The following is a 27,131-nucleotide window of genomic DNA, read 5'->3' as shown; positions in this document are numbered from 1 at the left end:
GGTGATTCCCTCTTTTCTTCACTCTTCATTCCTTCAACACATGGACTCTTTCCCTAATACTTAGGTTTGTGTTGAAATCTATGTGAGCTTTAACCTCACAAGTTGCTGTGGAGGAGGTTATGTGGACAATTAAACTTTGATATGTAGTGACACATACAACAGCCTTCTCTTCTGCTTGGGAAACCATGGGGAACCATGGCAGGGATAGAGTCTGCGTTCTTAGCTTTGTTGTTATTGCCTTTCTCTCTGGCCTTTCAAATTCCTTCATATCTCTTAAATTATAGGGACTATTAGCCAAAGCTCCTTTAAATAAAACTTCAGTAGATATTTTACTTCTTTTTCATCATAAGAAAAGTCTTAGAACTGGTAGTTAGCTAATTTGGCTGATACATAGCTACTTTGATGTCTTATTTCAAATATTTGTTGATTGAGTTGAGTTTTATGTAAGCAAATTATCAAACATCCTGCTGTTCAAACAATCACTATATAATCATATAGCTATTAAATATCTATTTAATTGAAGAGTCAAGGTTTAAGGGTCATTGAGCCTGTTCTCTTTTAAATAGAAATGATGTATATATGGAATCTTAAAAAAAAAAAAAATGGTTCTGAAGAGCCAAGGGGCAGGACAGGAAAATAGATGCAGACATAGAGAATGGACTTGAGGACACGGGGAGGGGGAAGGGTAAGCTGGGACGAAGTGAGAGAGTGGCATGGACATACATACACTACCAAATGTAAAATCGATAGCTAGTGGGAAGCAGCCGCATAGCACAGGGAGATCAACTCAGTGCTTTGTGACCACCTAGAGGGGTGGGATAGGGAGGGTGGGAGGGAGACGCAAGAGGGAGGGGATTTGGGGATATATGTATACATATAGCTGATTCACTTTGTTATACAGCAGAAACTAACACAACATTGTAAAGCAATTATACTCCAATAAAGATGTTTAAATAAATAAATAAATAAATAAATAGAAATGATGTTATTATTACCACAAATAATATGCCTAAATGCCTTTGTAAATTGGTCCCCTAAATTTGGGTAAATAGTAGATAGAGAATGGTAAGACTATTGAAGTTTTCCTTTCACTTCCTTCTGTTGGCGAGATAACTATACTGGTTTAGAAATATCTGTTCGTGAGAGTGGTTGGTGGCAGTGTGGCTTTTTAAAAAGCTTATAGAAAGTGAACATCAAAAACAATTGCTTATGTTTTTTACACCTGAGATGTACCTACATTTTCTAATTAAAGGACAACTTTCAGAAAGAGGGAAAGTAACCTTATTTATATATTATGTACCAGGAACTCTGCTAGTTGCTTTCAGATCTGTTCTTATTTAGTCCTCACAAAAATCCCATGTTACAGATAATGTTATCACAAGATAATGTTATCACCAATTTACAGATTAGGAAACAGTTTTAGAGGAGTTAAATAATTTGCCTATATGAAATCGTGCAGCTGAGGTCCAAAGAAGCACATATACTTTACATTATGTCATGCTTTCCCTCTAAAACATGTACTTTGGGTGTAGCTTTCCTATATTCATTTTCTAGAATGAAAAATTTTATATAATCACAAGATTTCTATTTATGAAATCAGTACTCTATATAGTAGGGATTATTTTTCTCCTAAAAGCTCAATGTGTTCAAAATATAACTTACCCTTTTTTGCTCTAAAATGACTTTTTCAGTTAATGATACCAATATTTTTGCAGTCTCCCAGATTTAAACCCTTAATATCATAATCTACTCCTTCCTTCATCTCCCTCACCCATTTCTGCCTCGTATCCGTGAGCTGCCAGGACTTAACAGTTCTAACTATGTACTATCTCTTGTATCCATTTCCTTTTCTCCTTTTCTATTTCTTTTATCCTAGTATGACCCACATCCTCTTTTCCTCTTGAATCATTGCAACAATTCGCTAACTAGATTTGCCAACTGTAGTCCTTTCCCTGCTCCAGGCCATCTTACAACTATTACGATACTAATCTTTGTAAAGCATACTTCTGATATTTAATCTTCCTCAAAGGATCATATTATTGTCCATTGCCAAGCACTTACAGCTCTAGATAATTTAGCCCTAAACTCATCTGTGCCTCATCTCCCCACCTTACCTCTTCAGATCAAACTCTTTCTGAAATGCCCTGTCCTCTTTTCTCTGATCAATCAACTCCTAACAATTCTTCAGTAGCTAATTAAAACATAACTTCTTCCATATAGCCTCTCTTGGTATAGGTTCCCACTAGAAGTAATCTCACCCTTCCCTGAGCTCCATGACTCTTAATCTCTACCTCTCTTGAGGTCCTTATAGCTTTCTGCTGTTTGGCAGTTTTTAATTATTAGTGTAATGTTTTATGTGTCTCCCTACCAGATTAACGCTTTATCGAGAGCAAGAACTGAGTCTTACTCATTTCCATGGTGCCTATCCTAATACTTTGTATATAGGAGGCTTTCATTAAATAGTTGCTGATTGACTGAATAAATAAATCTTAAAAACAGGTAAATGATACTGTATTTTGTTATGTATAGGATGAAGGTGACCAAGCAGCAAGTGTTGAAGAGCTAGAAAAACAGATTGAAAAACTGAGTAAAGTAAGCCCTTTTCAGATTACAGTTTATATCTTTTTTTTTTTTTTTTTTTGCAGCATTTCAAAAATCCACCTTGTATGGGATTAGTTTTTCTGGTTGCTAAATAAAAACAAGCTTTTTGTAACTAATTAAAATGAGGAGCCTTAGAAACATTCTCATAATTAAACCTTAAAAGTTTAATGCCAAGGTTAAAAACCTGCCTCTTAAGACATGGTACTAAATTTCACCAGGGCCTCTATTCTTTAGCTCTTCTTTTAAGTATAAAGTACCAATAAATGCATGGTTTTATTTCTTGGAATTAATTACTTCAAAAATTCAGTCGAATTTTATGGTAATAGTTTTGGCAGCTCATGTTTTATTTTATATTAGTATATTTGTGGATTTTACTTGCACTGGATTTGTAAACTATAAATGTTTATGAACTTCTCATTAAAAATTGAATTTCAGTAGGATTAGTGAAGTTTTAGATGAATTTTTTGTTTTAAAAAAATGAGTTTTTAAAAGTATTATGAAATTGATATTATGAGATACCTGTATACTATAGCCATGTTAGATTCATCACAAATTTATCCCAAAATTTAGTCATATGTTACCTAGGTTTACAACGTGAGTATAAAAATAGGCAAATAGAGGTCTGGTCAATTACATATATGAGTATTATTTGCTACATATTGTAATCAGTAGAATTAAGCCAATTTGCTTTGGCTTAATGAAATACCTGGTCACACTGTTTATTATATTAAGTATAAGACATGCTTTACTATACTATACTTGATAAAATAAACTTATCTCTTTAATCCATGGCAACAAAAATATTCCATTTACCCTCAAAGTAATTTCTATATTTATAAGTGTAACTAAAATTGAAGTCAGGCTTGTAATATTTAACTCTTTTGCTATCTTTTCCCAGTAGTGAAATTTATCTGCTCTAAAGGCATAATAAGTATAAAATCGCTTATGTATTACTTTTTAAAGCACTTAACATCCATAGCTTAATTATATGCATCATTTTTTAACAGCAACAGAGTCAGTACAGAAGGAAGCTCTTTGACGCTTCTCACTCTTTACGTTCGATGATGTTTGGCCAGGATCGTTACAGACGCCGGTACTGGATTCTTCCCCAATGTGGGGGAATTTTTGTAGAAGGCATGGAGAGTGGTGAAGGTAGGAACTATTAATCTGTTACAAAGTAATATAAGGAACCATATTTTTAAAAACCCTGGTACTCCTTCAATATATTTTGTGCTTCCAGAATCAAATCTGCTTTATGGATAAACATTGTAAAACCTTGATTCCCATTCCTTTTGAACTCATGATGCCCCTTGCTCTGATAAATATTCCTTCTCTCTCCATGATTTTTCTTTTGCCACTCTTTCTGACATCAAACATGAACTATTCTTTTTCTTTAGCAGACAAAGGTCTTCACCTGTATTATCCTTTATAACTACGCCTCCATTTCTCTTCCTTCCCATTTTCAAGTTTTCCAACATGTGGTTTTATTCTTTAACCTTCCCAACAAGCATCCATCCCAACAGTATCCCTGGAGGTAACTTGCTTCAATCTAAGACCCTTATTATAATCCTCATTCATCTTGAAATCTTGTTCATGTTTGAAATTTGTGATCACCTCCTCCATTAAACTTCTTCCTTTCTTCAGTTCTGTATTACCACACAATTCTACAGTCTACCTTTGGACTATTTTTTCTCTGGCTCTATTCCTGTTACATTAACTAGCACGTAACATAATGCATATACGTGCTCAATAAACCATCTGAATTGAACTTTTTAGAACTCTGTACGTGGACATTTCCAAATGTTTAAATTCTGATGGGGCCAAAAGTGTTATGTCAGTGCTTACAGGTTTTATGTCAGTGCTTACAGCTATACAGGGTATAGCTATTTCCTCATGGTGGTACATAGAGGCATAAACTTCTTGCAAAACATTTTTTTTTTTGGAATACCCACTATATGCCAGGCATTTCTAGGTACTGCAGAAAGTTGAAAGATATAAAAAACATAGTCCATGCCATGTAGAAATTTAACAGTCTGTTGGAGACAGGGGATTGATTAATCACATAGACATCTAGAACAGAAATCATATAAAGTAGTTGTTTTTAAATTGATGTAGATGTTGATTTAATAGGGTAGTGTGGTGGGTTCTTTTTTTAACTGTTTGCTTAAAATATTTAAAAATAAAAGTATTTTTAAGCATGGAAAATATATTAATTAATTAAAATAATAAATTAAAAATAAATAAGTGGGACTAATCTTATTAAAAAGCTTCTATACAACAAAGGAAACCTTCAACAAAATGAAAAGACAACCTATTGAATGGGGACAAATATTTGCAAATTATATATCTGATAAGGGACTAATATCCAAAATATATAAAGAACTTATACAACTCAATAGCAAAAAAAAAAAAAAATCTGATTTAAAAATGGACAAAAGATCTGAAAAGACATTTTCCCAAAGAAGATACACAGATGGTACATGAAAAGATACTCAACATCATTAATCATTAGGGAAATGCAAATCAAAATTGCAGTGAGATATCACCTCTCACACATCAGAATGGCTGTTATCAAAAAGACGAGAAATAACAAGTGCTGGTGAGGGAGGATGTAGAGAAAAGGGAACCCCTGTGCACTGTTGGTGGGAATATAAATTGGTGCAGCCACAATGGAAAATAATATGGAGGTTCCTCAAAAAATTAAAACTAGAACTACCATATGATCCCTAGAAATCTAATTTAAAATGACAAAGCTGTGAGTCACTTGAGGGTGCAGAACCTTGGTAAAGCTAAAAAGCAAATAAAGAAATGTCCCGGTGAGTGGCTTTGCCTTAGCTGTATTAAGAATCACCTGAGAAGCTTAAAAAAAAAAAAAAAAAGTGAGCCCTACCCCAGAACAATTAAATATCCCTCAATTTGATTAAGGGTCACGTCATTCTTAGTCACCTGGGCATGTAAACTTGAAGTTATCTAGGACATAAACTTTTCCTTCAAAATATCTGAAGTCAGTCTCTTTGTAACACTAGTGAAATCAGGTCTTTTTCAATATATATCTGAATTATTACCGCCGTCCTCAGCTTTTCTCTGTGCAATCCCCTCCTTCCATTGCATTCTGGCATGGTATCATGTCTCTACTCCAAAACCTCAAATGACTCCCTATTGCCTATAAGATGTTGAAATAAATCTGTATGTAACCTGGCATTCAAGGCCTTCTATAAATCTGACCTCAAAAGATCTTTACATGGTTCTCCAGTATGAATGTACATAGACCAGTCTATTTACTGTTGCTCAACACATGTGTATTTCTCCCCCTGTAACTTCACTGTGCTTTGCCAAATTCTGTTCAATGTAATGCTAATTTGCCTTTTCTTCAGACATCTGAATTTTGCCCATCTTTCTTGATCCAGCTCAAATCCTAGCCCTTTTGAAACTCTTCTCTAGCTTATTTAAGTGGAACCAATTTTTACTGTCTGTGAGTTCCTAGAAAACCAAATAATTATACCATTATCTTGGCACATTGATACACATACTATTTATTTATTTTACTTAACTTTTATAATCCTTGTATGTACAACTTTTTATTTTCCATAGTGTTAATAAGCATAGTACCTTATATACCTAGGCACACTAAAAATGCTTCAATTAAGAAAGTAAGTAAATAATTAATTAAACGTCTATAAGGTTTATAAGAATAGCTTATAGGAGACTTTCTTTTTTTAAATGTTAGGCCTCTCCAGTTAGATAGCATTAATTGAATTTGTAGTTGTTAGAACTCAGTTTCCATTCAGGCCTTACCACTTAACCTCTCTAGACTCTGATTTTCCTCTTTACAAATAGAATTTTAATAGGCTCTGTATAAATTCTTTGGTTGTTATAAGGATCATGTCACATAATTAATCTAAAAGAGCTACAAGATGATATTTAACTATTAATTGTACCTTATACTATTATTTGGGTTCATTGCACAGTACACAGGAAAGGTAGGAATAATTTTTTACTTAAAGATTATTTTCTCATAAAATTTTTATTAATTCGGTAATTTGCATCTGCTGTATTATTCTAAGTGCTATGGAAGTCATAAAATAAATAACAGATGTAGATTCCTTTTCTTTAATCGTGTTTACTATGCACCTATACTGTGCCTTGTACTGAGTACTGTGGAAATACAAAAGAATCAATTAACCTATCTCTATCCACAAAGAGATCACAGTCTAACTGGAAAGATATAGCATATATGAAGACAAAGAACAAAAGCATGTAAATATGTAATATTATAGGCAAGTACTATATCTGAGAGGCAAGGCTGATAAGGATGAATAAGTACCAGCTGTTAGAAACTACCATGAAATAAGTGGGTAATGAAAGTTAATACAGTGTTACCAATATGCTTTTTTTTTTTTTTTGTCTGTGTTGGGTCCTCGTTGCTGCGCATGGACTTCCTCTAGTTGCGGCGAGCAGAGGGCTAGTCTTCGTTGTGGTGCGCGGGCTTCTCATTGAGTGGCTTCTCTTGTTGCGGAGCACGGGCTCTAGGCGCATGGGTTTCAGTAGTTGCAGCATGCCGGCTTAGTAGTTGTGGCACACGGGCTCTAGAGCGCAGGCTCAGTAGTTGTGGCACATGGGCTTAGTTGCTCCGCGGCATGTGGGATCTTCCCGGACCAGGGCTCAAACCCGTGTCCCCTGCATTGGCAGGTGTATTCTTAACCACTGCTCCACCAGGGAACCCAACAATATGCATTTTTATATTCTGCTCATTTATCACTTTTTAAAAGTTCTATAAAAGCACAGTCTTTACTTAATAAAGTTAGATTTAATACTCATCTATTTAAAAGTTTAAATACACAAGTTTTTTAAAAATCCCTATAATATCATTATGATCAATAATATTACATAGAGATGATAATCAGATCTTGGATTACCTATATGAGTATAAGGCCTGTGGAAAAATCTCCCACTTCTAGAGTGAGTGTATAACAAATTTTAGAACTGTTTGGAGTGAAGAGAGAATCAAAATTGACCCTCCTGTGGATATAGCTAGCGAGTGTCATCTGGAAAGCAGGAGAGTATCTACATTTGTATCCATCCATTCATCTGTAATATGAACAACAGGAACCTCCCAAGCACCTACTGAAATCATGACAGGTACCAAAAAAGGAGAGGAATATTGAGGTATAAAAACTCAGGATCCTGGCATACCAAATAGAGTCTTCATTTCTGCTCTTCAACTCCAGGAACTTCACGAAAGTAGGAGGACCTTTATGAGGTATAAGCAGTATTCAAAGTAAAAACAGTCCAAGGCAGCCAGACCAGACAAGTCTTACAGAGGTCATTGTTGAAGGGGTTGGTGCAGCTATCTTTTATTTTTTTATTTTTTTTAAACACAACATGATTATATTTTAATACACAACCAAAATACAAAACACGATAGTAAATTGATGGCAATAAAATATAATATTGATATTTCATTTGCATTGCATGACAGATGGTTAACATCCTTAGTCATAAATGAGTTCTTAGAAACCAGTAACAAAGACATTAATAAACCAAGGGAAATTAAAACAAAAACAAACCAGAAGAAAATGAAATAACACAAGTGACTAGTAAGGATTAAGCATATATGAAGATGACTGAGCTGAACAATAACAGAAGAAAAGCAATTTCTTTGAAATATCATATTACCAAAGATTAAAAATTTAACATTTGTACAGTTTTAGGAAATATACCCACATAAACACTGGGGGACAAGATTGATGAGGTCCCATCTATATAGTAGGGGAAAATCTAGTTTGGACTCAAAACTGTAAAATTTTGGATATCCTTAGTTCTAGCAGTTCCAATTCATTGGAATTATTTCAACAAATTAGTTGGATAAATTTACAATTTATATATAAACCATGTTTACTGCATAGAAAATGTGTAGCTAGTATATAGACCCCCCAAAAATGACTTGCATATTAATTTATCAGTACACCCAATAGAATGTGTACAAAATTTCATTAATAGTAGGTAACATAGATGGAGGTGGCAGAATTAGAGGAGGAAAAAAGGCATTTAAGAAGTAAAATATTGGGCTTCACTGGTGGCACAGTGGTTGAGAATCCACCTGCCAATGCAGGGGACACGGGTTCCAGCCCTGGTCCGGGAAGATCCCACATGCCGCGGAGCAACTAAGCCCATGTGCCACAACTACTGAGCCTGTGCTCTAGAGCCCGCGAGCCACAACTACTGAGCCCGCGTGCCACAACTACTGAAGCGCATGCTCCTAGAGCCTGTGCTCCGCAACAAGGGAAGCCACTACAGTGAGAAGCCTGTGCACCAAAACGAAGAGTAGGCCCCGCTCGCCGCAGCTAGAGAAAGCCCGCACACAGCAACAAAGACCCAATGTGGACAAAAATAAATAAATAAATTTTAAAAAAAGAAGTAAAATATACTTCACAAATTTCCACATCCTTTGAAATTTTGAAAAAGATGATTTTTTGTTAATCATTTTAAATTTCCCTGTGATAAGTGAAAATTTTAAATATATGCACTTAATACTTACGGGAGCATTGAAATGAAGCCTCAAAATCACACCATTCTGAGCTTCTCCGTGTAATCATGCCGCCATCATTCCAGCTTCTGAGATTTAGTCCAATGGCAACAATGAAAACAGTCAACATGCCTGGTTACAATTGGAGCTATCTTTTAGAATGCTGTTTCTGCATTCTCTACTGCCTGTGGGTAAGAGGGAGCATGAATCAGCCACCCAATACCATATTAGTAAGCCCATTGTTAAATGGCAGCAGCTGTGAAAAAAATCCCAATTGTTTGATTGTGTAATTCTGGGAAACTCCAATATATAACAAGTACGTTTCAGTCTTAATAGTATGTATATTGTCTGCACACACAAGGGACACAGTAACTCCATATCCAGAAAAGGTGTATATTATTCAGTGGCTAGAGGAAATCAGATATCCAAAAGCTAACAAATGTCATCAGAGTCTCTTTGTCAGAGACTTTAGTCACAGATACTTGTAGTGCTACTGTCAAATAGAGTTGACTAAACAGGGTTGTTAAATTGTGAAATGAGGTTGCTCAGTACCCCTACCTGAACCTCTGCTTGTTTAAGAAATGCAATCTCGGGCTTCCCTGGTGGCACAGTGGTTAAGAATCCTCCTGCCAATGCAGGGGACACGGGTTCGAGCCCTGGTCTGGAAAGATCCCACGTGCCACGGAGCAACTAAGCCCGTGCGCCACAGCTACTGAGCCTGCACTCTAGAGCCCGCGTGCCACAACTACTGAAGCCTGCGTGCCTAAAGCCCATGCTCCACAACAAGGGAAGCCACTACAATGAGAAGCCCGCTTACCACAGCGAAGAGTAGCCCCCGCTCACCGCAACTAGACAAAGCCCATGTGCAGCAACGAAGACCCAACACAGCCAAAGATAAATAAATAAATTTATTTTTAAAAAAAGAAGAAGAAATGCAACCTTTCTCCTCCATGTAGGCAACACTGTTGCACAACCTGGCCTTGTAAGTGTAGCTGGGTTTTGGCAACATACCTGACCAACAGGTATAGAAGCTGCCAGTAGAGGTCACAAAAAATAAGTCCAACTGATATGTGGGCATACTTGTGCAGGACTTAAATACCCCAGTCTGTCCATGCCAAGTATGCAACCTGAGGAAGGACTGAGTTCATGCAAAAGCTTTTGCAGTGATTGTGATTCTGGTCTTCCAAGCATAGTGAGCACAGAATCCCAACCCCAGTAGGGAAATGTGTTTGCCACGGCTCTGTTGCATTCTGGAACAATAGATACTTGGTTCCTCATGTCTAGCAAGCCCATTAACGTTTGAGGCTGTTCTCCTTTCCAGCATACTGAACTGAGGAGTATGGTTAGTGATCCCTTGGAGGGGACCCCGGGGACTGAGCCCAGCCCTGGTCCTCCTGAAGTTTGAAAGAGCTTAGGTCAGGGAACAAAGAAGCCTGGCTTCAGGAGTTGAGTCAAACTCATAAGGTGAAGCTGATGTAATCCCATTTCAAGAGAGTCAAGATAATGTAGGGTATTTCCCTCAGTTCTATTCTCTGAGTCCTTTTCTGAGGAGTGTAGAGGCCATGAGATCTTACCAGATGGTTTGTGGGAGTGAGGCTTAATAGCTCTAATCCCTGAAGGAGATTCCTCACCAGGGACCTTCTCCACCTAATCTTCTGGTGTCTCCCACTCTTCTAACAACTCTTCAGTATAGCATGTGAACCATTCAATATTGTGTCTTACCTCACAGGAATCTTTTTCACGGTCTCAGTAGGTCTTTCAAGTTTCTGAATAGGACCACATTCTCACACTCCAGGATTACACAACCATCAACTTCTGTCTTATTAATCCCTCTGCTTATGAGCAATACCACACTTAGTGGTGTGCGGGAGCCTCTGCCAGAAGTCTAGCCTGTCTTTGATTCTTTTTCCTTTTTATCTTCTCCTTCCTTTGTTCCTTTTTTCTTTTTATTTTGTACGGAAACCTGTACCACTTACTAAGCTCCCTCTTTCCACTTCCTCCCCTGAGATGGGGTGTGTGTGACCTAAAAGAACTATTTCATTTCTATCAGTGCTTCACACATGATGGAGTAAAGTCAAAGCAGTCGTCCCCTCAGGTGGACCTGTTCTGATTTAATCATCCAAAATTCTTTGCACCAAGAACATGTTGTCAGGCCTTCCCCTCTCAAGCCCTGGACTTTCTTATAATCATGCTAACACAGCCAGGGTCTCAGAACAGCTACAGCCTCTGCGGATCTAGTCCCATTCACATTCAAGGATCAGGAAAATCACAGGGCTATATTTTACCAACACTACCAAGCATTCAGTTTGGAAACAGGGTGGCAACGCCTATCTCAGCATTATTAGTCAACCCAGACTGCTCATTCTGTAACAGGGGCGTGTGTTCCCCCTTCTCAGCTTCATTTAATATCACTGCTGTCCCTCCATCATGCATACAAACAAGCCAAACCTCTAAGGATCCTTCCAAGTGCGTATGGTAGTAGACCTGTTGAGAACCTAGTTCTTACTCTGTACACTGCTGGATTTCCTCCCGCTGTTGTGTCCACTCAGATTCCTTTAGAGCATGCCTCACAATAACTGGCTTTTCACACACACAGGGGCCAGTTGCCTCATGTATTAGTGGGAGTTTGCCCCACTTTCCCTTCTAAAGGGGCTGCCGTCACCCTTTTTAGTTTACCGTCCCCCCCTTAGGGCTCATGAAAATCTCTAAGCTGGTAAGGAAGAGAGACGGAACTGAATTTCAAGTCAGCTTATCACCACTAGTCATCCTCTTTAGTATACCACTTTTATAGCTTCTGCCATCTTCAGGCATTGCTACTAAGACCATTCTAACTCTACCAAGTGAATTACCGCTGACCCCAAGAAGGAATTCTTCCGCCCCTGGGTGCACCCCTTCCAGAAATCCGTGACATCAGGATTTTGTTGGTCACCAATTGTTGTACAAGATGCATGGTCACAAAAATCACTAATGACATACATAGTGCTAATAACAGCATAATTTATTAGTGAAGGCAACTTATAAGCAGAGAAGTTACAGTACATAGGCTCTCCCAGCTCCCATAATGGTTCCATAGGACTTGGATGTGTGACAAGAACACTCCAAGAGACAAAGCACTATACCCCATACCTTGCTCTCTATTTATGGGTTAGTGTAAGAAAGGGTAAGAAGCACTGAGTTTCTCTAAGTAACAGTAAACATATCAAGGGACCTTTGGGTCTAGGAACAGTGCTTGCAGGTATGCATACCAAGAATCAAAGTCTACACACCAAGGATCCTGAGAACAGTGTTGACATTAGCTGGCTAAAGGCCCTGCTGGCCCCCAGGAAAGTGGGAAGGAAGAAAGCCCCATGGCCACTCAGCCAAAACCAAGGATTTGTTGCCTTTCAATTCACTGTTCTGTTTGGGGTATATTGGATTGTGGATAATTCCTTCAATATTGGAAGGAAAATGAAACAAGTTTTTTGTACTGTGATGTGAATATTACTCTTCCATTTTGTATTAGATATGTTTACAGCATTAGGTCTATAAGTATAGAAATTAATCCCTGTATCCCTGTTAGGATGTGTGAAGGATGAAGGTATTATGGTAAAAGGCATCTTTTAAAAAAATTCCTGGATCAGACTGGGAAGGAACAATCCTAGATAGACAACGATAAGAACCTGCCTCCTTGAGTCTTCTCCGCAGTAATAGCAAGATGTCTCGTAGGAGCTGAGTTGTGGTAGTACTGACAACATGAAGACAGTTAAGGAGCTGTGAAAGTACTCCTGAGGTTAGGCTATACTGAATGGGTGAGAGCCTTTGAACCCTGGGAGGAAGCCACTGAACAGAGACCTGTATTCTAAATGCCAATGTTTTTATATTTCTTGTGTTCTTTATCTGTGTTTCACTTATACTTTAGTAAAATCTATTTGAAAGTTTTAGCCTGTTTCAGCCCAACTAAGGAGAGCCAAAGGAAAAAATTTCATTCGAACTGAGAATCGTGGACCCCTAGGGTCCAGTGACAACTATTAGGTAAACTAAAGGGTTTCAAAGTGATTCTGATAAAACTCAAGGAGACATAGTCTCTTTTCCAATAGCAAACTTGCTTTTATTAGGATTGGTTTCAATTGGTTTAATTGGGAAATGGTATTTTCTTTGTCATTATATACTTGCAGTTACTACCAAGGAAATTAATCAAGTGAACGGCACTCCCTGTTTCATCTCTTACTTATTTTCCTCTTCTTTAGTCTGGTTTGAAGACTTTTTTTTTTTTACAACATCTTTATTGGAGTATAATTGCTTTACAATGGTGTGTTAGTTTCTGCTTTATAACAAAGTGAATCAGTTATACATATACATATATCCTCATATCTCCTCCTTCTTGCATCTCCCTCCCACCCTCCCTATCCCACCCCTCTAGGTGGACACAAAGCACCGAGCTGATCTCCCTGTGCTATGCGGCTGCTTCCCACTAGCTGTCTATTTTACATTTGGTAGTGTGTATATGTCCATGCCACTCTCTCACTTCGTCCCAGCTTACCCTTCCCGCTCCCCGTGTCCTCAAGTCCATTCTCTACGTCTGTGTTGAAGACTTTTTTTAATACTCATTGATACATGTCAAAGAAGGGCTGGAAAGAACAAAGGATTGTGTGAAATAGGAGATAGACAACTATTTTAAAAATCTTTTTACTAAATATCCTGTATATTTTTCAAATTTTTAAAAATAATTTTACACTTCTATTAGAGGTTTAGTTGTTTATAATTAAGCAATTTCAATATAAAAGTTAAAGACAACCATGAATAGGCTATTGAAATGTATCATCAGCTCACTTTACTAGGTGCAAATGGGAAGTCATCAACTAGTCTCAAACCAGTAAAGAACTTGTCTGTTGGTTGGTTGGTCTGTTTGTTTTTGGATATATGACAGTGGTTTTTGAGATACTAGTTCTCAGAATAAATCAAGCACAAATATTAATATTTCCTTACTAGCCAATAATTTGTGTAAAGTTAAGGAAATTTGTGAGCATAGGTATTTGAAGAGAATATTTGTGACTCTTTTCATGTGTGCCTAATTGGAGGTGATGAAGTAGGGAGGTCTTCTAAGGGCAAATGTGCAGAAGTGCATAAAGATCATATGAGGCACAATATTTTTTTCTGGCTGTTTTTAAGATTTTCTCTATTATTGGTTTTGAGCAATTTGATCATGGTATGTCTTGGTGTAGTTATGTATCTTCATGTTTCTTTTGCTTGGAGTTGAATTTTTTGGATCTGTAGTTTATAATTTTCATCAAATTTGACAATTTTTCGGCCATTATTTTTTTCAAATTTAATGTCTTTGTCAGCTAATTCTACTGTCTTGTCAGTTTGAGGTTAGTTTTCATTGATTGAGTTCTCTAATTATGTATCATTCATGTATGTCTTTTAATTTTGATTGAATGCGAGACACTGTGAATTTTACCTTGTTTGGTGCTGGATATTTTTGAATTTCTATAAATATTTTTGAGATTTGTTTAGCTGAAACACAGTTAAGTTACTTGGGAAAGGTTTGATCCTTTCAGATCTTTCTTTTAAAATTTGTTAGGCAGGACTAAAACAGTGCTCAGTCTAGTATGGATTATCCCCTAACTAGTAAAGCGAGATCCTTCTGAGTACTCCACCTGATGGCCGTGAATCTTGAGGTTTCCCAATCTGGTTGGTAGGAACAGGTACCAGATACCCAGCCTGTATGAGCACCTGGCACTGTCACCTCTAATCCTTTCAGGTGGTTCTTTCCTGGTCTCAGGTAGGTTCCTCACAGGTACACACTGCTCATTATTCAGCTGAATACTGTGGATCTCTGGAGTTCTCTCTCCACGCAGTGCTCTCCTCTCTAGTACTCTCTCCTGGGCACTGTAGCTACTTTGATCTCCCTGGACTCTCAGTTCCATCTCCTCATCTCAGGGAGTCTGCCAGGCTCCACCTGGATTCTTCCTCCCTATGCTGTAGCCTGGAAATTAACCCAAAGCAATAAGCTGGGGCAATCATAGGTATGACTGTGTTTGTTTTCTTTTCTTGTTGCCTGAAGTCCAGTTTCTTGCAAACTGTGGTTTCATATATTTTGCCTCTTTTTTGGTTGTTTCATGCAAGAGTGTAAATCTAGTCCCTATTATTCCATATTGTCCAGAAGCATAAGTCTGAAGTATAGGATTTTAATTTGGGGTAGAAACTAATTTCAAGAGAAGCATGTGAAAGCGATTTCAAACGTTAGTAGAGGATTGGTTAAGTTATGATGTATCCATAAAATAGAATATTATTCAGCTGATTGAAAAAAATGAAGTACAGTTATATGTTTTAGCATGGAAAACTGTCTAAGGTATTTAGTGAAAATATCAAATTCATCCTTTCATTTCATCGTTCAAGAAAAATTTATTGAGCTTCTATTTTATAGCAGCCACCATGTTAGGCATTTGGGATCCAATAATAAGCAAGAGAAACATTGCTCTGCTTTTAAAAGCTTGCTGATTTAAATTCTAGTGTGTGGGTGGGAGTGGAGTAGAAAATAAACAAATAATTAGGTTATTGTTTATAATGATAAATTCTGTGACGGAAATATGTAGGATGATATTCTAAAGTGAATGGGTAAAATAAGACACAAGGATGTGTTGTACAACACAGGGAATATAGCCAATATTTTTAAATAACTGTAAATGGAGTATAACCTTTAAAAATTGTGAATCACTACATTATATACCTGTAACTTATATAATATTGTATGTCAACCATATGTCAGGAAAACAAATAAATAAAGTGAATGGAATAGGGAACCTACTTCAGATAAAATGATCAGAGAAAACCTCTGTGAGGAAATGACTTGATCTGAGACATGAAGGATAAGGAGCCAGTCAACAAAACAATATCCCAGGCAGAGGGAGCAGCAAATGCAAAGTGCCCAAAAAAGGAAAGAACTGGGTATGTTTGAGAAGCTGAAAAAAAGGGGAGAAAGGAAGAGCAAGGTTAGCAAGGACAAGAGTGGTCAGAGGTTGTAGAAATTTTCAGGAACCAGACCATACAGCATTGTAGGCCTTGCTTAGGAGTTTGGATTTTATTCTGAGTTGCAGAAAAGTGAAGGGTAGTATCCATTTATGTAATACTGCAAAATGATATTCCTATAGATGCATATAAGATTTCCAGAAGGATATATAGACATGATTGATTAACCATGGTTACCTCTGAAGAGTAAAAATAGGGACTAAGGGAGTAGGGCAGAAAGGGTTTTCTTTATACCTCTCATTACTGAATATTTCACCTTGGACATATATTACTTTTCAAATTGAATAAAGTAGTGGATTTATATTTTTTAAAGAGTTCTTATAAATTATTTTTAGAACACTGTTCAAAAATATGAACCAGAAGTTCACAAAGGAGAAATGCCAGTAAGCCCATGAAAAGATACTCAGCCTTACTGGAGATCAGAAAAAAAAATGCAGTTTAGATTTTTATCTCCCAGATATTGACAAAAACAAAAAATACTGATAGTATTTAGTTTCCTTGAGGGTGTAGGCAAACAGATGCTCTTGCTTCTGGTATGAACGTGTATTGATCTAGACTTTCAGTTTGACAACATATTTCAAAAACTCTGAAAAGTATATATCTTAGGACTCAGTAAATTTTTTCTAGAAATTTATCCTAAGGAAGTAAATTTTTTAAAAAATTTAAGTCCAAAGATACAGATACAAGGTCATTCATCATTTATAACATTTTTTGTAACAGTGAATAACTAGGCCCTATTAATAGCCATTAGTAGAAGATTGATTATTTAAATTATGATATATTCTATTGAATATTCTATAGCCATTAAAATTTATGATGTAGTTATATATTTATTGACATATCAGGATGTTTACAGAGCAAAACATGTGGGTTAGAACATTATGTATATAATGAGATTTCCTTTTTTTTTAATTTATAGGTTTAAGTGTATATGTGTATGCATATAGAATGCCTGGAAGGGTTTAAACAAAAATATTAATAATAATTTTTGCTGTGTATTAGGGCTTTTAAATTTTTTATATTTTAGTTTTTCTAAAGATTAGTCACAAAATTACATTAATTTTCCAATGAGCAAAAGAATCTAATCTATAAAAAAGGGGAAAATGGAGAGTATTAAGTAATCTAGAAAAGTTTCCTAAAATATTTATGCATATAACTTGATAAGTAATAAAAGAATATAATTATAGTATTGGTTTGATCTGGAGTAACTGATCTTTTTAATGCTTTTCAATTTTTTAGGACTAGAAGAAATTGCAAAAGAAAGAGAAAAACTAAAAAAGGCAGAAAGTATCCAGATCAAAGAAGAAAGATTTGAGACTTCTGAGGACACTTTAAATTGTTCAAATCCAGATCATTGTGAGCAAAAGGAAGATACTAAAGAAAAAGATAACACAAATCTGTTTCTTCAGAAACCTGGTTCATTTTCAAAATTAAGCAAGCTTTTAGAAGTAGCTAAGATGCCTCCTGAGTCAGATGTAATAACCCCCAAACCAAACAGTAGTGCAAATGGGTGCACATTGTCTTATCAAAACAGTGGAAAACATTCATTGGGCAGCATTCAATCAACAGCAACACAAAGCAGCGTGGAAAAGACAGACTCTAATAATCTGTTCAATACCAGTTCAGGTGGTCCAGGGAAGTTCTATAGTCCTCTCCCCAATGACCAGTTGTTAAAAACACTGACTGAAAAGAATAGACAGTGGTTTAGCCTTTTGCCAAGGACACCTTGTGATGACACATCACTTACCCATGCAGGTATGTCAACTGCTTCTTTAGTGACCCCTCAGTCTCAGCCACCATCTAAGTCACCTTCGCCTGCCCCAGCTCCTCTTCTTGGATCATCTTCTGCTCAGAATCCTGTTGGCCTAAATCCATTTGCTTTATCACCTCTTCAGGTTAGTGCTGCTAATTGTAACTCATTTTTATGTTGCTTTATTTAATCTTTGACCCCATAAAGATTCTCTCTCAAGGGAAATCAGTTGAATATTTATAATATTATCTCCGCCATGGTTTGAAAATTGAAGAGTCAGAATTGCTATCACCAAGCTTCATCAGAACTACTGATGTCTAATTCAAAGCCTTCTTTAATTACTTTTTAACTTATTACTGTTGCATTATATCTAAAAAGAAATTACTTGGGGAGCAAATGAAACGACGTGTTATTATTGTATTTAGTTTGCCTCTAATCGTGGTAAGTGAAAGAATATTTTTTCCGAATTTTATAAACAATTTCTGGTTCTAAACACTTTTCCTAACTTCCTAGATTGTTCTACTTTTAAAATGTTTTGTGTTTTTTTGCAGATGAAAAGTGGAGTATCTATGATGGGACTCCAGTTTTGTGGGTGGCCCACCAGTGTGCTTACTTCCAGTAATCCATTTACATCACCTTTACCTAGTCTGGGATCAGGGTTGGGATTATCAGAAGGAAATAGTAATTCATTCTTGACACCTAATGTTGCTTCAAGTAAAAGTGAATCTCCAGTACCACAGAATGAAAAAGTCTCTTCAACTCAACCTGTAGCTGTTGAAGTAGCAAAACCAGTAGATTTTCCTAACCCAAAACCTATTCCAGAAGGTAGGTACATTGAGATGGTTTATAGCCACTTACTTACTTTATTTTATTGTTATAGATTCCTGCATTATAACCGAATCTTTGATGGTTTTCTACATAGTTATAAGTCTTCTGATTTGCATTGTGCCATTAATTTATATTCAAAATATTTGTAAAAAGATCTACATATTTATCTTAACTTAGAAATGCAGTTTGGTTGGTGGAGAATTATTGACCCAGAGGACCTAAAAGCTTTGCTCAAAGTGCTCCATCTCAGAGGAATAAGAGAAAAGGCGTTACAAAAACAAATTCAGAAACACTTGGATTATATTACTCAAGCTTGCATCAAGAATAAGGATGGTATGTACCTAAAAGAGACTTCTGCTCTCTTGCTTAGTTATGAGAATTAGTTCTTTTATCTTAAAACATATTTTAGTATATCCTAATTCTTAATTTATTACTAATAGGCATTTTTTTTTTCTATTTTGTTCAACAAACAGTAACTCTTTACATTTCTTAAATAGGTATTACTTTCTTATAATTTCTCACAACCTGCAGACATATTGTTTTGTTTCTTAAAAAAGAATATTCCTACTTTTAAGAGTAATCTGCCTGTGTATGCACAAGTACATTTGTGTGTGTTAAGTTACACGTATATGTTATCCCTGGAACCTTATTCACTTTTTAGAAGAAATCATTGAGGGATAAAGTGGATTTTAAAATTGATTTCTTTTCAAATATAGTTGCTATTATTGAATTAAATGAACATGAAGAAAACCAGGTAACTCGAGATATTGTGGAGAACTGGTCAGTAGAAGAACAAGCAATGGAAATGGATTTGAGTATTCTTCAACAGGTAGAAGATCTAGAAAGGAGAGTTGCATCAGCAAGTTTGCAAGTGAAGGTAAAATTGATTGGAATGAAATCTGTTTTTAGGATGATGGAAGGTAACTATCATTTGTTGTATACCTGATATGTGCCAGTGACTCTGCTAAATGTTTTCACTTTATCTCATTTAATTCTCAAAATGATCCTGAATTAATTTCCCCCATCTTACAGGTAAGGAACAAGACTCAAAGTAAGTAACCTGCCACTGGTCATATAGTAAGCTAAGTGTGTATTCATCCAAGTCTGTCTGAGTCCAGAACCTGTGTTCTTTTTACCAAATCTTGCTGCCGCCTTAATGGAATTCAAAAGTGTCATTTCTAGTTTTACCCATGATAAATATAATGCTCTATCAAATAACTACTATACTGTTTCATATAGAGGAACCTCCTTGCATCAAGCCATGTTGTATGTCAAAATTTCACTCTATATAATTTAAAATTGGAGAATATAGATATATCCAAATATACACTGTATCATTATACAGATACCCACACACCTTACATATATATGTAAATTTTAAATTTATTTATCTACTGGGCATTACCATGTCACAAGCATTATCATGATCAGACTGGCTTCCAATGGACAGGCAAAAGGAAAGCTTTACCTTAGTGCAAGAATTTTTAGTTTTGGTAGGAGGGGTATAAAGTCTTCTCAGTTGATAATAAGGTGATGTCTCTGAGAGTAAATGGATGGATGATGAATAAGTATGAGACACCTGAAAAGGTTTAGAAAATGTAGTATCCGTGTAATTTGATCTGCTATTTTATGTTTTATTCAGAATGAGAAACTTATGCTATAGTACTATCCTATGGCATTTGGAAACTTTTGAAGTTCTCCAAAAAATGTCACTTTCCAGAGCTAATAACATATCCCTTTCTTGCTGCAAACATAATTACCAACTTTGGGAAGCAAAATTTATCATTTGTTGACTCTATTTTGCTAGCAAACTATATCTTCCTCCTAGTACTATAATACAGTATAAAAATGCCTCATTTATTTGGCATCTTCAACAAATGAAGTCTTCCACACAAGTTAATTTTCTCGAGAAACGAAAATTATTCCATTTAGTACCATTATTTTTTAACATGTTTGTCAGATCGCTTATGTTACGCATTACACTGCCTTCTTAAATTGAGAATAATGAGTTTGATTTAAATTATCTTGGTGACACAGGATCATTAGTGCGAAGACCAATTATTAGATAATGATTCCCTCAGGAAATGTGAAGAGGTTTTGCCCCTACATTAAATGGTCCTAGTGTGCTTTGCTTTTAAAAGACTGTGTCTGCTTTCTATAGTCTGTTTCTGTCTTCTCTCATGGTCAGTTGCTACTGCTTGCTGGTTTAAATTTGATTGGTTCTACTGGCCCAATTTCCCCCCAACTTCTTCCACCTAATTTGCCAGTTCTAATTGGCTATTGGTTGGGAAAGCATATCACCAAGCTTTTTTTTTTTTTTTTAAGATTTAATTTTATTTATTTTTGGCTGGGTTGGGTCTTCATTGCTGCGCGCGGGCTTCTCATTGAGGTGGCTTCTCTTGTTGCAGAGCACAGGCCCTAGGTGCGTGGGCTTCAGTAGTTGTGGCACACAGGCTCAGTAGTTGTGGCACATAGGCTTAGTTGCTCTGCAGCATGTGGGATCTTCACAGACCAAGGCTCGAACCCATGTCCCCTGCATTGGCAGGTGGAGTGTTATCCACTGTGCCACCAGCGAAGTCCCAAGCTTTTTTTTTTTTTTAATTTTATTTATTTATTTATTTATTTATTTATTTATGGCTGTGTTGGGTCTTCGTTTCTGTGCGAGGGCTTTCTCTAGTTGCGGCAAGCGGGGGCCACTCTTCATTGCGGTGCGCAGGCCTCTCATTATTGCGGCCTCTCTTGTTGCGGAGCACAGGCTCCAGACGCACAGGCTCAGCAATTGTGGCTCACGGGCCTAGTTGCTCCACGGCATGTGGGATCTTCCCAGACCAGAGCTCGAACCCGTGTCTCCTGCATTGGCAGGCGGACTCTCAACCACTGCGCCACCAGGGAAGCCCCCAAGCTTTTTTAAGTTAAGTATAAAGTCAGGGTTTGGGCCTGAAACATTTTCCTGGAGCCATACTCATATTTTCCTGCATTAACCTTATCACGTTACTGGCTGCTTAGACATTCTTGGCTGTGTTCTAAGTATATAAGAAAAGTAGAATTTGTTTTTTAAGTGAAATGTTTTAATATTCTGTTATTAAGGTATTACTAAATTATTCTGTATTATTCTGAAAAAATGAATTATTCTTGAAGAGTCTAAAAACACAAATGATGAAAATAACCACAAGACATTATTTTAACATCTATAGAAGACTTAATGTTTTTTTTTTTAAGAAAACAGAGTTATATGTTTAACGTGGGGAACTAGCCATTGTGAAGACACATCACACAGGTAGCCTGTGGGACTTACTTAGGTGCATTCATTTATATTTTTAATATTGCTTATAATTTGGACATTCTTTGTTATTTTGTAGGAAAATCTGCAAGTCTCTTGTCCTAGTTCTGTTGTTGAGAGTATACGAAAAACCTAATTACTCTTCCAGCTCCTCTAAAGATAGCTCCTGTGTCTCTTTCTAAGTTTTCTCTTTTACAAGCTAATTAATTCCTTCAACCATTAGTCCTGCGAAATGGTTTCCATGTACATGATTCTCTTCTGTATAAACACCAGTGTTAATATCCTTCTTAAAATGTTGTATCCATAACTGTACATAGCGCTGTCTGAATGTGTTCATGGGACTTTTACTTTCCTTAATCCAGCACTATACTTCCATTAATGCTGTTTGAATTTTGTACTAGCTTTTTAGCATCCACATTATACTCTTGCTTCACTGAGTATACGCTATGAAAAAACAAACTCTGGCCCTCTTTCAAAGAGCTTTTAAGCGAGTTCTATCACATATAGTATTCAATATTTCTGTGATTAGTTGCTTAAACTTCAAACCTAAAATTTACATTTATCATTGTTTTATTTTTATTAATTTCATGTTGGTACATTTTTCAGCATATGGAACTATTTTTATCTTAGTCCTGTCATACAGAATATTAAATTTTCTTCCTAGTTTTAAATCATCTGCAGATTTAATAACAATCAACCAAGTTACTCATAAGTGTATTAACAGGACAAACCAAGTACAGAGCCTTTTGGACATTGGCACTGGGGACCTTTTCTGAGGTGACACAAGTTCTGTCAACCACCATTTTTTGGAAGCAGTTTTCAACCCTCTAGATTTCTTTAATCTAGTCTTCATTTTTTGTCTTGTCATTTGCCTTGCAGACATCAAGATATGCTATGTTTACAGGGTTCTCTTGATTTAGCAATTTAGTACCCTTTTCAAAATATGGGAATGAGGTTCATTTGACATGACTTGTACCTAATGCACTTACATGTACTATTCATAATTCCATCCTTACTTCACAAATATAAATGTTCTACTGAATTAAAGAAGAGGAATTGATCCTAATATACAAGATAAAATAATTATCTCTAAAGAGGTTTAATAAAAAGGATAATGTTCATTCTGTTTTTCATTTAATATGCATTTACTAAGCCCCTATTCCACATCAGACAGTAGGCACCACAAAATTGGATAAAATGTGGTTTCTGCTGTCAGAAAGCTTGTCATCTAATAGGGAGATAAGTCATATATACATCTCTGCAGAATCTGTTAACTGATCATAGAGGAGTACAGAGTCGTACATGAATTTAGAAAAAGAATACATAACTTCTGATGGAGACATGGGAGAGATCAGGGAACATCTCATGTAGAAGTCGAGATGGAACTTGAGAAGGTGAGTCAGCTTTTGACAAGGAATGCCGTACTAGGAAGAGGGAACAGCCTGAGCAGAGCACCAGGATCCAGAAGTTTAGGGCATGTTTGTGGAGTTGCAAGTTGTGGAATTTGCAGTGTAGGATGTGTGAACGGGAACATGAGAGGAAGAGGTAGATTGAGGTACTTGAATGTCATGATAAAAATATGGACTTTGTTAAACAGTAGGGAAACTTTGAAGGATTTTGAGGTAGAAGATCAATAAAAGCAAGCTGAGTTATAAGATCATTCACTTATTCAATCAACATGTGTGTATTGAGTGCCTACTATTTGCTTTCACCGTGCTGGAGATAAAATGAGTCAAAGCAGACGTGGTCCCTGACATCATGGAATTTAGAGGTAAAAAGATGTGAATCAAATAATCACAATAGTAAAAAATTGTGAGTACCACAAGGCTATGGCGTATTATATGGTCCTTTGTGGGCTTGTCATATGGAGACTTACCTGCTAAAGGAGGTCAGAGAAGGATTCCCTGAGGACTTTTAAAATGAGAGCTGCAGGATGAGTGGAGTTAACCAGGTTAAGAGCAACAGGGAAAGGCTATACAGACAAATATAACAGCTCACGCAAACTCCTATGGCTGAAGGAGAAATGGTAAGTATTGTACAGACCCCTGTACGGAAGAGTGGTAGAAGGAATGGAAATGGAAAGGAAGAGCTAAATTCAGAGACCACTGAGAGATTTCTGTTGAAATGAATAAGCATGTAGTCTAAAGTCTCTCAGAATACTTTGCTGATTTTCATTATACCTTTCATAATATCAAAAGTTATTAAATTTTCTTCTTCAAACTTCTCACAACTGTTTCTTTTAATTTTTTATTCTTGTTTCTACCTAGCATTAGGAAACACAAGGTAAACACGTTTAGTAAAGATCCTTAAGATCTGCTGGTGTCTGCTGCTGTATTTTAAGTAAAGGTAATTCACCCAGCAGGCATTTCAAGAGGAAACCATAATAACATTATTCTTTTGATATATAGGGTTGGATGTGTCCAGAGCCTGCATCAGAAAGGGAGGACTTGGTATATTTTGAACATAAGTCATTTTCTAAATTGTGCAAGGAGCATGATGGAGAATTTACTGGCGAAGAAGAAAGCAGTGCACATGCACTGGAACGGAAGAGTGACAACCCCCTAGATATAGCTGTAACCAGGCTGGCTGATTTGGAGCGGAACATTGAAAGAAGGTATCTGAAGAGCCCCTTAAGTACCACCATTCAGATCAAACTGGATAATGTGGGCACAGTTACTGTCCCTGCTCCTGCACCATCCGTTAGTGGTGATGGTGACGGGTAGGTTATTGAGATTAACTTGAAAAATTATTGTGCTTCTTTGCTAATTGGAGCCTATTTTCTATTGCCTGTTATCTATGTATCTTCTTGTATGTCTGTGATCCATATGGATCATGCTATTTGCATGGTGCTTTGTAAAAACATTTTTTGTTGTTGTTATGTGCGTTGATAATCCTGCAAAGTGATCTTACATTTACCTGGTTGTGACTAAGCTTTGAGGCACGTAGCCACAGTCTGTGCACTACATCAAATTTAGTTGCTTAAACCTTATACTTATTGGCTGTTACATGTTTTTGTCATTGCTTGGCTTTCAGTGTGATGATTGTTTCACATTCAGTAACCATAAATGTGGACGTGACCTACTTAATTTTTCTATATTTCAATGCAGAGTTGAAGAGGATATTGCTCCAGGGCTCAGGGTATGGAGAAGGGCATTATCAGAAGCTCGCAGTGCTGCACAGGTAGCTCTGTGCATTCAGCAGTTACAGAAATCAATAGCATGGGAAAAATCAATTATGAAAGTTGTAAGTGTTTTTATTTAAGAAATACTATAATTTACTTTGTCCTGTTTTTTTCCAATCTTCAGATATTTCTTAATTATGCATCACTTATTGTCAAAATAATGTATGCTGTACTTGAGAATTTCCTTGATTCTTAGATACTGTATAGTTTGATACTTTCCTCCTTATTTTGAGCTTTTTGAAGGAACCTACCAAATGTTACCTTTCGTTTTTTAAAATCTTGTTTTTCTCTCCTTTGAATATTGTTTATAACTCTGACTGAAGTTGTCTTCTCCATTCTGTCAACATAATAGTTGTTAATCTGAATGTTTTGAAGGCCCTTTCAATCTTGTAAACACTCCAGTTGCTAACATTACCTGCTAAGTACATTCATTTCATTTCTAAAATATCTTTATATTTGTATCAATTTTCTTTTTTTAATGCCAGAAATACTTAGCTAAGTAAAACAGAATAAGCAGAGAGCTCTTCCTTTATGCACCGATATCATGTTTTGGGTTGGCCAAAAAATTGCCTTCGGTTTTTAAGTAAAAATAAAAGATCCATTTTTCATTTTCACCAAGAACTTTATTGAACAGCATATTCACCATTTTGTTCCACTACCTTCTACCATTTTTCAGGCAACTTCATAATTCCATCTTCCCAAAACTTTTTATCTTTTTGAGCAAAGAACTGATCCAGGTGCCTTTTACAGTCTTCCAGAGAATTAAAATTTTTTCCATTAAGAGAATTTTGTAAAGCCTAAATAAATGGAAATCCAAAGGTGTAATGTCTGGTGAATAAGCTGGATGAATCAGAGCTTCCCAGCTAAGTTTTAACAGTTTTTGCCTGGTCATCAGAGAAACATGTGGTCTTGCATTATCCTGATGGAAGATTATGCGTTTTCTGTTGGCTTATTCTGGACACTTTGTGTTGAGTGCTGCTTTCAGTTGGTCTAATTGGGAGCAGTACTTGTTGGAATTAATCGTTTGGTTTTCTGGAAGGAGTTCATAATAGAGGACTCCTTCCAATCCCACCATATACCGGCCTTTGGTGTGGTTGGTGGTGGTTCATTTCTCTTGCCCCACGATCTCTTCCATTCCACATTATTGTACAGTACCCACTTTTCATCACCCGTCACAATTTGTTTTAAAAATGGAACATTTTCATTATGTTTAAGCAGAGAATCGCATGAGGAAATACGGTCAAGAAGGGTTTTTTGCTTAATTTATGTGGAACCCAAACATCAAAGCGATTCACATAACCAAGCTGGTGTAAATGATTTTCAGCGCTTGATTTGGATATTTTGAGTATGTCGGCCATCTCCCGCATGGTAGAACGTTGATTGTTCTCAATTAATGTCTTGATTTGATCGCTGTCAACTTCAACTGGTCTACCCAACCGTGGAGCATCGTCCAGTGAGAAATTTCCAGCATGAAACTTCGCAGACCACTTTTGATGTGTTCAATCAGTCACAGCACCTTCTCCATACACTGCACAAATCTTTTTTTGCATTTCGGTTGCGTTTTTACCTTTCTTGAAATAATAAAGCATAATATGCCGAAAATGTTGCCGTTTTTCTTCCATCTTCAGTATTAAAATAGCTACACAAAAATTCACCAATTTTGATAAGTCTTTTTTTAAATGCACGCTGATGTGATAGGTGTCACATACAATCTAACAAAATTGTTCTGAATGAACTTATAGACAACTGTTACTAGAGCCATCTTGCAGAAAAAAACCGAACAAACCTTTTGGCCAACCCAATATTTGGATATAGTTGGCATTGAGTAGATACTTTAGTCTTTCCTCTAACAGTTAAAAATGTTTTTTCGCCTTCTTTGTTCAAGCCCAGTTAGTTATCATGTAGTAGCCTCTACTTTGTACTAGACAACAAATGCTGTATGTTCAAAATAAAAGCT

General features: G+C 36.4%; 1 protein-coding gene across 1 annotated transcript in view; it reads left to right on the top strand.

Annotated features, from left to right (window-relative positions):
- Positions 1 to 27,131, top strand: part of BAZ2B (bromodomain adjacent to zinc finger domain 2B) — a 291,809-nt gene that overhangs the window by 248,751 nt on the left and 15,927 nt on the right. Inside the window, 8 exon segments of the mRNA XM_036858503.1 lie at positions 2,530 to 2,592; positions 3,609 to 3,753; positions 17,375 to 18,030; positions 18,437 to 18,710; positions 18,891 to 19,046; positions 19,430 to 19,590; positions 24,402 to 24,712; positions 25,101 to 25,236. Coding sequence (XP_036714398.1) covers positions 2,530 to 2,592; positions 3,609 to 3,753; positions 17,375 to 18,030; positions 18,437 to 18,710; positions 18,891 to 19,046; positions 19,430 to 19,590; positions 24,402 to 24,712; positions 25,101 to 25,236 — 1,902 coding nt within the window.

Source organism: Balaenoptera musculus, chromosome 7, assembly GCF_009873245.2.
Source record: "Balaenoptera musculus isolate JJ_BM4_2016_0621 chromosome 7, mBalMus1.pri.v3, whole genome shotgun sequence".
In the NCBI taxonomy this organism is placed as follows: Eukaryota; Metazoa; Chordata; class Mammalia; order Artiodactyla; family Balaenopteridae; genus Balaenoptera; species Balaenoptera musculus.
This window is presented reverse-complemented; position numbering and strand designations above follow the sequence as displayed.